We start from the raw sequence: 12,696 nt of genomic DNA on the forward strand, positions 1-12,696 counted from the left end.
TTAACATGAGACTATCTAATAATAATAATAATAATAATAATAATAAGGAATTTGTTTATATGATATACTTTTCTACATCATAAACATTGCACTTCATTCGTGTCCATTACTCCCTCCGTCCCACTCCAAATATCTCATTTTTTATTTTGGGTTGTCCCACTTCAAATGTTTCATTTTCTTTTTTGGTAATACATTATCTCTCTATACCTAATAATTAAATAATTTTCACCAACTCACTTTATCTACTTTATACCCACTTTATTTGCTTTATACATATTTTTTCATCTCCGTGTTCAAAAGAAAAGAGACATTTGGAGAGGGACGGAGGGAGTATTATATAAAAAAAAGTGAACCTGAGTTCAACTCTCAATCCTTTAATCTCAAACTCTGAAAACATGACTTTTTAAATAAATTTTATAATTAAGATATATTTTATCAACTAGTGAAATGAGGGGTTTTGACACTTGAAAAATATGTTATAGAACTATAAATTATACAATAAAAAAGATTCACTAAAATCGTATGAAATTGCAGACTACCAACTAATATTTCACATAAAAGAAAATAATACTCTCTCCATTCCATAAAAATATACATAGTATGAAACGATACAAATTTTAAGAAATTTTGTAAAATAATGGACAAAGAGTTTCACGTTGATTTTGATGTTTAATAGAAGAACTATTATTATAAATAGACTTTCATATTTTTATAAAACAGATGAAAAAGGAAAATTATACTCCCCCCGATCCACAAATCTTGACATGTTTGGATTCGGCACGAGAATTAGAGGGTGTTTGGCTAAGCTTATTTTAAAGAGCTTATAAGATATTTCAAGAGCTTATAAGATGTAATTTTAAGAGCTTATATGTTGTCAAAGTGTTTGGATAATTGAACTTATAAGCTAGAGAGAGAATTAGCCCACTGGCCACCGGGTCCTCACTTAAGTGAAGTGACCCGGGTTCGATCCCTCTTGGGAACGAATTGGTGATTGGAGATATAAGGTGGAGTTTGGTGAATGGAGAGATAAGGTGGTTCTTGGAGTGGATGGGGAACTAACTATTAACATCTAACATGACTTTGACCGATCAAAAAAAAAAAAAAAAAAAAAAAAAAAAAAAAAAAAAGCTAGAGAGAGAAAAAAAAATTTAGAGAGAGAAAATCGAAGAAAAATAAACTTAAATTATATGATGGAAATAATAAATTATAGTTGAAAAATATTTGTAAAAAGATTGTTGCATATGAGATTATAAAAAAATAAGTTGGGGTAGACGAACTTATTTTTTGAGGAGCTTATAAGCTCTTGGAACTTATAAGCTGTTGATGAGCTTATTTTGCCAAACACTTTGAAGGAGCTTATAAGCTCTTAAACAGCTTATAAGCTGTTTTGAGGAGCTTATAAGCTTAGTCAAACATCCTCTAAAAAATTGTAGATTAGTGTTTTAAGTGTGTAGTTAATAAAATATAAAAGTGATAAAGTAGGAGAGAGAAGGTAATAAAAGTGATAAAGCAGGGGAGAGAGTAATAAAAGTGATAAAATAAGAGAGAATGTAATAATTATTACCCAAAATAGAAACGTGTCAAAATTCATAAGATGTCTCAAAAAGGAAAACGTGTCAAGATTCATGGGATGGAGGGAGTACATATTTTTATAAAAGGGTGGAGTACAAAAAACAATAACCATAAGTATTGAGATAAAAATAAAAAATAGAGAGAGAGCGAGCAGCAGCGAAGGATTACAAGTGTAGGGATTAATGGCGCGAAGTTCAACGAAGCTTCTTCAATCTTGAACTATTGCACACACACACGCACTCAGCTGTGGCGCCTCGGAACTGTCGGCCCCTCCATTTCCATCTCCTTTTTTTTGCTTTTTCCTCTGCTGCGGTTTCCATTTCTTTTTTAATACGCATGTATGCGCAGATCGTTGTGCATAGATATTGAGATACACAGATTGTTCGGAATTCGCGCTTCTTCGCTCCGGATTCTTCACTGATTTGCTGAGGAATTCAGGCCCACACCTCGAATCTCATCCTCATTTTTGCGTTCGTTCGCGTTGGTGCGCATCGGCTTCGGGCTCAGCAGATCAATTGTATGCGCGATTTTCTGGATTTGTTTTTGGAGTTTCCGTTTACAATTCTGCATGTTATTGGTTAGATTTCGAATTTCGACCGGAAAATATCTGGTTTCTATGTGTATGTGGGTGTTTTAGCGATCCGCTCCCCAGAAAATGCGTGTTTGCGATTTCGAGTTTTCACTAGCTGCTTTCTGTGAATTTTGAATGTTTAAGGTTGGAAAAATCAGACGAGAAAACTCAAGTTTACAAGCGTTTTAGGCAATTCTTACATCATTCTATCACCTGGAGCAATATCATGATTCAAAATCCCAATAGATGTTTACTGCATTACTTGTACAAATCTTCACAATTTTTTTACAGTAAGTTTAGTTTTGTTTTGTATGTGGCTGATAAAATGAATTGGCAAATCTTATTTAGCAGGATATTTGAATGGCTACAAGTGTAGCTTCCGGGAGCGGTCAGCTACATTTTCAAGAGGCCTTTTTCAGGGGACATGGCAGCAGACGGGCTTATTCTGTTCGCAATTTAGCCGTGCCGTTGTGCATGCAGAAGGAGCTTTCTTGGTATGTCATGCCAAATAGTCATACAATTTATGCCTTATTATAGTCATATGGATTTTACCCTGGTTTCTAGCTTGTTAGATAAAAAGTTTGAAAATTGACGGTGTGATTCTGTAAGATGTGGTAAGATCCTTCTGTTGGCTATGAAGTTTTCTCCTTTTCTGGACATAAACAATATTCTTTTATGGTCAGATTTTTTATATTGATTTTAGTGTAGGCAAACACCAAATAGTACTTTTCCTCCAGAAATTTCGATCATTAGAGGTTGTTTATGAGTAACCACTAGAGGATGCCTTCTCTTGCCACATCGATGCAAACTTCATTCCATTTTTGTTGATTGATCACTCTAGTCCCCATTTTAACCAATTTATATCTACAGGGAGCGGCACTTCTTGTTTTTGGCTAACTCCTACAATTGCTGAATTTTACTTTGTATGGTTTTGAAAAAGGGGACCCCAGTCACCTAGCTATAATTTGAATGTTTTTATGACTTTTGTTCGTTAGAAGCGAGAAGATAATACGAAATTGGGTCTTTTATCTTATCTGCATCTGGTAATGTATGATGCATACCTCAGGTGTCGTGGGGTGTCTAAAGGCTTGCGGATTAACAAAATCAATTATTTCCATCCTCATATCAAGGAAGATTGCAAGCAAAGCAGAGCAGTGATCAGATCGTACCTGAGAGAGAGTCATAATAAGTATTTTGATTTTGCTGTTATTGGAAGTGGAGTTGCTGGCCTTCGCTATGCTCTTGAAGTTGCAAAACTTGGAACTGTTGCAGTAATAACCAAGGCTGAACCACATGAGAGCAACACCAACTATGCACAGGGTGGTGTGAGTGCTGTGTTGTGCCCATCAGATTCAGTGGAGAGTCACATGCGGGATACAATTGTTGCAGGCGCTTATCTATGTGATGAGGAAACTGTCCGAGTATGTTATTAATGCTTTTTCGTGATCCGTTATTTCTAATTTATTGGCTGTAAAAATGGTGAAAATTCTCTCTAGGCCTGTATACACAACGCCTTCCTCCTTATGGTATGCCAAGCTATGGGTTTTCAATCAATATAATCATGTAACACATATATATGGATGGCATCTTATATGGATGGCATCATGTGACAGATAAAAGTACTTTATGCTGCTTTTTTAGATTTAGGCTGTTGTAAATCAATGACTTGTGATGTCTTTTTCACAAGATTTATCATGCATGCAGGTAGTATGTACAGAAGGACCTGAGAGAATCAGAGAATTGATTGCGATGGGTGCTTCATTTGATCATGGGGAGGATGGGAATTTGCACCTGGCAAGGGAGGGAGGGCATTCTCATTGTAGGATTGTACATGCTGCAGATATGACTGGCCGGGAGATAGAGAGGGCTCTCTTGGAAGCTGTACGAAAAGATCCTAATATATTTGTGTTTGAGCATCATTTTGCTATAGATTTGCTGACTTCTCAGGTAATTTGGTCCTCGTGCTTGTCTGTGTGTGTAAATGTGTGAATAGTTATTTAATTTGGCATCTATACCATTGTTGCTTCCATTTGATTTGGCACTAGCAGATATTGTAGAACTGATGCTCTGATGTATGAAGGGATGAGTAATACCATATTTAGTGTAATGACATATCTATGCTTGTTGGGTTGCAGGATGGTTCTGACACTGTTTGTCTCGGCGTTGATACTTTGAATACAGAGACACAAGAGGTAGCTAATTGATTTTTGATTCATTTTTTCTTTAGTGATGCTTGTAGAGAATGCTTATGTAGGACTGTATGTCATTTCATGATTTCTATCTTTGTTTTCTACATTTAGGTGGTAAGATTTATCTCGAAGGCAACCCTACTTGCATCAGGAGGAGCTGGACATATCTATCCCAATACTACCAATCCTCAGGTAAAACTTCGTCTTCTTTTTCTTTCAAACTTTCAGGGATAATGTCTAGATGAAAATTCCAAGTAGGAAGCACCTTCAGCCTGAATAATTTTTTTTTCTTCGGTTATAATCTCGTCTTGTAAGTTGCAACATTGCCTATGATCATTAAGCTTTTCTGTTGCATGTGGGGACCTAAAAAGTAGAGTAGCAATAAACCAAATTTTCGATATGCCTCTTTATTACGGACTTTTATCAATTATAGAAACATAATATCTATGTTGATTGTGATTTATCTCAACATACAGACAAACGCAAATTGTTTTCATTGTATTTGTAGGTTGCAACTGGAGATGGAATTGCTATGGCTCACCGAGCTGATGCTGTAATTTCCAATATGGAGTAAGCTATTCTAGTATAGATACCATTCATGAATGTGTCTTTTCTTCTTGAATGTGTAAAATGATTCTGCAATCTGGCCATATTAGAATACATGATTAGTCTCGAATTTGTTACATCCATGTGGAGCAGTTTTTATGTTCCACATATGGTATTCCTTAATATATGCCCCGAACATTAATTTTCGTTACTGGCTGCACTGGTGATTAATTTGCCAAAATTTTGGTCGTCAACTTACAATGATGCATTACTTCACTACCAGATTTGTGCAGTTCCACCCGACTGCTTTGGCTGATGAAGGGCTTCCAGTTAAGCCGAAAGAGGCCCGGCAAAATGCCTTTTTGATAACTGAAGCTGTGAGAGGAGATGGAGGTATCCTCTACAACTTGGACATGGAGAGGTTCATGCCCATGTATGACGAGAGGGCGGAGCTAGCCCCAAGGGATGTTGTAGCCAGAAGCATAGACGATCAGCTCAAGAAGCGTAATGAGAAGTATGTGCTCCTCGACATTAGTCACAAGCCCCAAGAAAAAATTCTCTCCCACTTCCCCAATATAGCAGCAGAGTGTCTCAAGCATGGCCTAGACATAACCAGACAACCAATCCCCGTTGTTCCTGCAGCTCATTACATGTGTGGTGGAGTTCGTGCAGGGCTCCAAGGGGAAACCAACGTCAGGGGCCTCTACGTGGCTGGTGAGGTTGCGTGCACTGGCCTGCACGGGGCAAACCGGCTTGCTAGCAATTCATTGCTGGAGGCCCTCGTGTTTGCAAGAAGGGCAGTTCAACCTTCAATCGACCATATGAAGAGCTCACGAGTTGATCGTGGAGCTTCACATTCGTGGGCCCGGCCTACAATGCCAAAATCACTCGGAAAGACAGTGCTGAGCAACATCTCCCGCAAGACAAGGGAAGTGAGGAGAGAGCTGCAGTCGATCATGTGGAAGTACGTGGGAATTGTCAGATCAACAACGAGGCTGCAGACTGCTGAGATGAGGATCGGAGAGCTGGAACTGGAATGGGAGACTTACCTATTCCAGCATGGCTGGGAACCTACAATGGTGGGGCTGGAGGCATGTGAGATGAGGAATCTGTTTTGCTGTGCCAAAATCGTTTTAAGCAGCGCTCTAGCGCGACATGAAAGCCGTGGCCTTCACTACATGGTCGACTACCCCCACGTCGAGGAAAGCTTGAGGTTGCCCACTATCATCTTCCCATCTTCACCGGTAAGCAGTTCATGGAGCTCAAGGCAACTTCACAGGTAACCAGATGTATTACTAGAAAAAGAAAAGGAAAAAAAATAAAACTCGAATTTGTCGATTTTTCCCGCCTAAACTTCAGGTGGCCTGCATTTGTTACAGAAAAGATATTGCAAGGTTGGATTATTGTGCAGCAACTTGAAATTATTGTAGAGACATGATACAGTCATTAATTTCTTTTATTTAAGATCACCAATTAACTAGCTATTTATTTTTTTTCCCTTTTCTTTCCTCTGCTTTCATTGAATTTATAATTTGGTTGGTTAATCTTAGATGCTTGGTGGCGGAAATAATTTTTGGGATACAGATGTGATTTTTTTTAAAGCGTCGGTACTTTTTTCTATAATTTATATTTACGTTGAGGCATTTTTCTATAATGATTGAGACAATAATTGACATTTACCCTTTATTTTAATATACTAAATACGCAGTTATCTCTCATATATTTAAATTCACAAGCATTCGCAAAATTATATAAGCTTTTCTATATGTGTCGTTAGTGTAATGGTGAGTAATAATTTTGGAAATTTTGCGGACACTGCATCATAAAGTCCTGTCCAAACACAAGTCAACTCAAAACTATTTATGTAGACACTTTGTTTGTCTTTGTCCCAACTTAAGACAAGTAGGCAAAATTGTTGGCAAATGTTAGGCCATTTGTTTTTGTTTGGGCAGTCCAATGAGCTATTTGCCATGCGCAATGTGACCAATATCTAACCATATAATTATTGTAATTAATAATCATTCGGGTCGGATTTCTCTATTATATTCAACCCGTTATTTGGTATGATATCCTCTATATAACTAATATTCCATCTATTCGCCAAAAATATGTCACTTTTATGTACAATTTGTATATAAAAATGATGTATTTTTAACGGTTATAATTATAATTTGTAATATATGTCACCTCACAGGTGGTATAAATAATCACTTAAATCAGTATCATACTTTTGAACTTTTGATTTATAAAGGGCCAAGTGTTTTGTACTAAACAAGATATTATGGAGTCGTAGGTATACTATACGTCCTAATCATCCGTACCAAACGAGCCCATATTATATTAGGTGAGATTAATCAAAAACAAAAACTCCAAAATTAATAAATTTCACCATACTTTTGTCACTTCCCACATCTGTTAATCCATTTGCATCAATGATAATTTGTACATCAATATCACATAACAGGTGGGACAGCAACAAGCCAATTTCTCCTAATAATACTAATGATTAAGCAGTTCTCGTCCCTTACAAAATCCTCATCTAATACAAGTCCCATGTCACACTCACAAAGATGACACGTCAAATGCTAATCCAAATCCAATTTCTAGAAGGAGAAGCACATTTATTTGATTTGATCCATCACAGAATGCAGTTGAATGTCTATTATCATTAGTGGTTGCACCAACAATAGGAAAATGAAATTCCATCTTTACTTCATCAAAACACAAAGTTACATAAAATGGAAAGTGACAAAGAAATCCAGCTTCCCCCCCACCCCTGCAGATGTGGGGGAAGGAAATGTACAGAACACACTGGACAGCAACATCTCAAAAGCCCCTCTACATCTACGGTGATATCGACATTTTTTAACCAAAAAACGGGCAAAACTCTCATTTCACACGTCGATCCTGTAACCAGAAGGCGTAAGGAAACAAAGCAACTAAAACCCTTTCGTATCAACATGTACATTAGGCGAAAAAGGAAACCAGAAAAGCTATCAGCAAAAAGATAATCATGTTTTTAGGAAACCTCGATGATGCTTCCGTGAACAGCGTCGTTCTTGACAAGCAAGGTCTCCAATGATCTTGATTTTCTGGTCCTGGCCCTTCCTGCTTCTTTCAATAGTATAGCCAGTCTCTCTTTCTCGTCTTCCACGTCGGGATTCGCTGTCCCAAGCCTCTCCTCCCTCAGCTCAACAATGTACTCCAAGATTTCAATTGCATCAGTGGTTCTGTATTCATATTTTGAGTTCCCAAAAAAGTTTCAAATATCAAATCTTGTTTCATTATAAAAAATTTAGCACCACTCTTCATTTATGGATATCAAAATATGAGTGAGAGAAACTTCATTCATGTTTTGATGTCACAAAAAATATTCAAATTAAAATTTTGATCCATTATAACAAATTTAGCACAACCCTGCATGTGTGGATATCAAAATATGCATGAGAGAAACATAATTATGTCACATGTATAAACAAAGTATTTCAAGATTTCAATTGCATCAAACAATCATGCTATACATATTGAGCTCACAATTCACATTTTGATCTATCATAATTCATGTATGGATATCGAAATTTGCATCAAAATGGATGAGATGAACATTATTTTATGGCATATATAAGTTAGTTATTGAAGAGTTTTCATGACTATACCTGCCCATGGCATCATAAGTTCCTGCAAGATTGCTGTAAACTCCTAGTGTATCAGCATGGAACGGCCCACATTCAGACTCGAGAATGTCCCGAGCATCTTCAAACAGATCAGCAGCCTCGTTGATTGAGAAGAGCTGCACAGCGGCAAGCCCCATCTGATTGAGAGCAATACCAAAGAGAGCGGACTTCTTCTCTCCAGTGAGGCGAAACTTGGTTGTAGCATTCTTTAAAGCATTGTAAGACTCAACATAGCTTCCCAAGATGTAGTACAGCACTCCCATTTGAGCTTCGATTCCTGCAACAACGCTCTGCTGGCCAGGTGCGTTCCCATAAGCTCTTATGGCCCTCTGCAGCAGCTGAAGCGCCTGCTGAGGCTCGTTCAAGGACTCATAGATCGCGGATATATCCACCAAACCACTCGCGATCTCCTCAGGTGGGCTCCCTGGCGCTGGCTTGGCATAGATCTTGAGAGCACTCTCACAGTAGGATTTGCAATCACTGAATTTCCCAATCTTGTTGTACAAATCAGCCAAACGAACAAACACCGAAGCCACTGACGGATGGTTGTCGCCTTTGCTGCCCTTGAACGTGCTGAGTGCCTTCTGATACGCGCATATGGCCTCATCATAACGTAGCAGAGACAGATACGCATCGCCAATGCTGCAATCAATGGTTGCAACATCCACATTCTGGCCATTGGCAGCCATTGCCATGCTTGCAATCACATAATGCTCAAGTGCACCTTCGTAGTCGCCTTTGGAGTCACAAATCAGGCCGAGGAGCCGCCTGTCAGCCGCCTCCTCAGGCGAGGCTATTGATCCATTCACCTTATGAATGTCCAGCGCCATACGGCACAGCCTCTCCGCTTGATCAAATTGCATTGCTTGCACATGTGCCTCAGCCAGATACCTACACGTCTCACCAAACCTCGGATCGTTCTCCCCCAAGACCTGCCGTTGGATCTCCAACCCCGCAGTGTAGAGCAGAATCGAGTTCTCGATCTGCCCCAGCATTGCATAGGTATCCCCCAACTGCATACACCCTGCAAACTTAGCAAGAGCATGGTTCTGGCCTAAATCCATCGCAGGAATCTCAATAGACTTCTCAAGAAGTGGGATGGCCTCATTGTGCCTCCCGAGCCTGCAGTACAATGCGGAGACAACATGCAAACACATCACGTAGTCTAGATCAGGCTTCTCCCCACTTGAAGAAGAGGCCTCGAAGGACTTCATAGCCCTCATAGCCGAATCTAGAGCCTTCTGAGGATTCACCCCCGTTGCTATCATGTCCCTCGCCTGCTTCAGCAGATACGGACCAAGAAACTTTGCCTCGCCACCATTCTCCTCTGCCACACTCTGCACTTTACCCCTCTCAATCTTCAAAGAAGAAGCCGTCCCCAATTTCTTAACACCCTTCGCGTTAGGCTGCTTCCCGTTCGGGGGCCTCCCGTTTTGAGTCTTGCTCCTCAGAGTCGCCTTCTTGGAGGCCTCCGAAGGGAGCTCCAAGCACGAGAGGCGCCTAACCTGGGACTGTGCCGTAGGTGATCCACAGCTGAAACCGGCAGGATTGATCCTAAATCTCTCTCCAAAACTGTCATCCATGACTACTACTTTCTTCCCCTCTCTCTCTCCCCCTCCTCCTCCATTACTCCCACTCACTAGCTCCTTCTTCATCTCCACCACACCATGCTCGCCTCCAGCAAGAAAATGCAGCTCAGAGTCAATGCGCGACTCCTCACCATACGAGAGGTAGCTGCGCCTGGATGGAGAGTGATCCGAGCTCTGCATCTCACACACATTGTTGTAGAGGTCCTCAATGGTGTTGTCCACCACCCCATCAATGGCTAGGTCGAGAGAGTCGCTGTCACGGCTCGCTGAGCTCATTGGGGGGCTGTGCGTGCTCAGCGGGCTACGAGGAGACCTCTCCATAAAAATCTCCTTGCGAGGAACATAATGCTGCTGCTCCTCCTGCTCCTTGGCGAACCTCTCACTGTTTGATTCCTCCACGTTGAACTCAGGCATTGTGACTCGATTCAAGAATCAACTCCAACTCGGATTTTCCTTTTTTTTTTTTTAAATTTGGTATTTCCTATAGATGATTAAAATTTACAAGTTGCAGTTAGTTTTGACGGGATATTCATTAGGAAATTGCAGCGATACAGAAACACTAATGATAGGTCAAAACGAAATCCCAATTCATCAAATGCATTGAAAATGGAATGTAACAGCAAAATTCTTCTCTTTAATGCATTATAGATCAGATGTTTCCTTTTTTCCTTCATTTTTCCCTTTTGCACCACACAAATATTATTATCCAGAAATCTAGGGAATTATATATCAATCTAATCATAAAATTTGAACCTAACGAAAAATCCATTCCCTTCATCAAAAAGCGACGCAACAACAAAAGGAATCATCTTCTTCTTAGATGCTACAACAAAAAAACAGAGAAAAACACAAGAAAAATGCATCAAAATTATTTGAAAAATTTTGCATGATGCAGAAAAATCATAACACGAAACAAAAACAAAATACTAGAAAAATAGTTAACATGATCGTACCTTAATAATTAATTTTCGCAAAGGAGGGATTGATTGATTGATTGGCAATGCGCGTGCGTTTCTGTCTCTGCCCTTGATTGTTTGTTGTTCATGTATATTAACACATGCGTTATGTATAAATATATATATAGATTGATGGGCAGAGGAGATGAAGAGAAACGGAAATGGTGGTTGGTTTGAAGACGAAGGGAGGGGCAGAATTGGATAATCGAGAATCCAGTTTATATAAAAGATTTATATACTGATGATTGAGATTCAAATGATTGGAAATTTTGACAAATGTAGGTAGATAATTCCAAGTTTAAATTTATACATTATAGTGTGTGTGTGTGTATGTATAGGTGGGAGCAAAGAAGTTGAAATGTTCCAACGCTGAAGAGGACTTATCATCTTCCGCCACCGCCACCGCCCTCCGCCGTTGGCAACCGCCGAAATTGCGTTTTTGTATTTTTCGGTTTAATTTTGGTCTCTTCTATCATATTTTTTATTTATTTTATTGTGACTTGTCTTTTTCTTTTCTTTTTTTGTTATGGGAAAATTTGTCTAATAAGTTCCATGATAAACGGAATAGTATTTTTTTTATGCTGAGCTGGATATATTAAATTTTGATTTTTCATTTTATTTTAAATTGGGCACGCTACCATGATGTTTCTTAAAATGGATATTTGTGTTTGTATAAAGATTCGTGATGAAATTTAGTGTCCTATAATTTTATGTATATTATTATAGTTTATAATAATATCTATTATTTTAATAATATTTTTTATAAAAATAAAATTTGTTATAATATTATGAATTATATTTAATTTTTGTCTCAAATAAATTAAAATACCATAATTTTAAATTTACTAACCCATTATTAATTAATAAAAGTGAAATTAAATAAAAATAATAATCATATACCCAAATTAGATGAAATAAACCTTAAATAATCACAAAATTAAATTAAAACATACAAAATTAAAAATAAGAGAAAAATATATATAAAAAAATAAATAAAATTAAAAGTGATACATTAAACATGGTACAATGAATCTCAATCCATAAAGATTTGTTCGTATCATTTTTTCTCGTGGCATACTTATTTACAATTTTAAGATTGAATGATACTAATTTTGTGAGCCTTAATTAAAGAAAAAGGGACAATTTTAGCATGTAATTATGACATTAGTTTTGCGATTTGTCCTTTTTGTATGGGAAAAGGGGACCAACATGATCATGCAATCTTATAATTCTTGTTTATCATCAACTTGTTCGGTGACATATTTGAATATGATTTAATATTTGGGAAAACAATCATATGTTTGGTGTTATTGCAAGCGAGTACATTTTGAAAAAAATATAATACTTTTTCCGTTCAAATTTTTAGTATCCATTTAAAAATGATACGGATTTTAATAAAATGATTGTGTATTGTGAGTGGAATAAGAGTCACACATTTTATATAAATATTAAAATAATTAAAGAATAGTAAATATCACACCTACTTTTATTAAAAATAAAAATGACTACTAAAATGTGAAATAAAATATGACCAGACTAAAATAAAAATATGAATACTAAAAGTTTGAATGGAGGGAGTACATAGTTTTATAGTTATTG

The 12,696-nt window shown here is 37.7% G+C and overlaps 2 protein-coding genes across 6 annotated transcripts; one reads left to right on the forward strand and one right to left on the reverse strand.

The window, feature by feature from the left end:
• Positions 1–1,682: 1,682 nt before the first annotated feature.
• Positions 1,683–6,362, forward strand: LOC130989387 (L-aspartate oxidase 2-a, chloroplastic-like). Of its 5 annotated transcripts, none has more exons than XM_057913362.1 (9): positions 1,683–1,834; positions 1,921–2,089; positions 2,492–2,637; positions 3,210–3,564; positions 3,848–4,090; positions 4,279–4,335; positions 4,444–4,524; positions 4,841–4,902; positions 5,162–6,362. In XM_057913362.1, exons 3-9 carry the CDS (start codon positions 2,504–2,506, stop codon positions 6,159–6,161), a joined length of 1,932 nt encoding a protein of 643 aa, XP_057769345.1. In that variant the 5' UTR covers positions 1,683–1,834; positions 1,921–2,089; positions 2,492–2,503; the 3' UTR covers positions 6,162–6,362. The 5 variants fall into 5 exon arrangements, with proteins under 5 accessions (XP_057769345.1, XP_057769344.1, XP_057769342.1 ...); XM_057913359.1 differs by having other exon boundaries at positions 1,689–1,834; positions 1,921–2,149; positions 2,495–2,637; positions 3,142–3,564; XM_057913361.1 differs by having other exon boundaries at positions 1,683–2,089.
• A 1,203-nt stretch (positions 6,363–7,565) lies between these two features.
• LOC130989381 (protein KINESIN LIGHT CHAIN-RELATED 2-like) lies at positions 7,566–11,607 on the reverse strand. Its single transcript, XM_057913344.1, has 3 exons — positions 11,095–11,607; positions 8,535–10,622; positions 7,566–8,108 (listed from the first exon to the last, which is right to left on the reverse strand). The coding sequence occupies exons 2-3, from the start codon at positions 10,553–10,555 to the stop codon at positions 7,898–7,900; spliced, it is 2,232 nt and encodes a 743-aa protein (XP_057769327.1). The 5' UTR covers positions 10,556–10,622; positions 11,095–11,607; the 3' UTR covers positions 7,566–7,897.
• Positions 11,608–12,696: the final 1,089 nt, after the last annotated feature.

The sequence above is a fragment of the Salvia miltiorrhiza genome, chromosome 6, assembly GCF_028751815.1.
Source record: "Salvia miltiorrhiza cultivar Shanhuang (shh) chromosome 6, IMPLAD_Smil_shh, whole genome shotgun sequence".
NCBI classification, from domain to species: Eukaryota; Viridiplantae; Streptophyta; class Magnoliopsida; order Lamiales; family Lamiaceae; genus Salvia; species Salvia miltiorrhiza.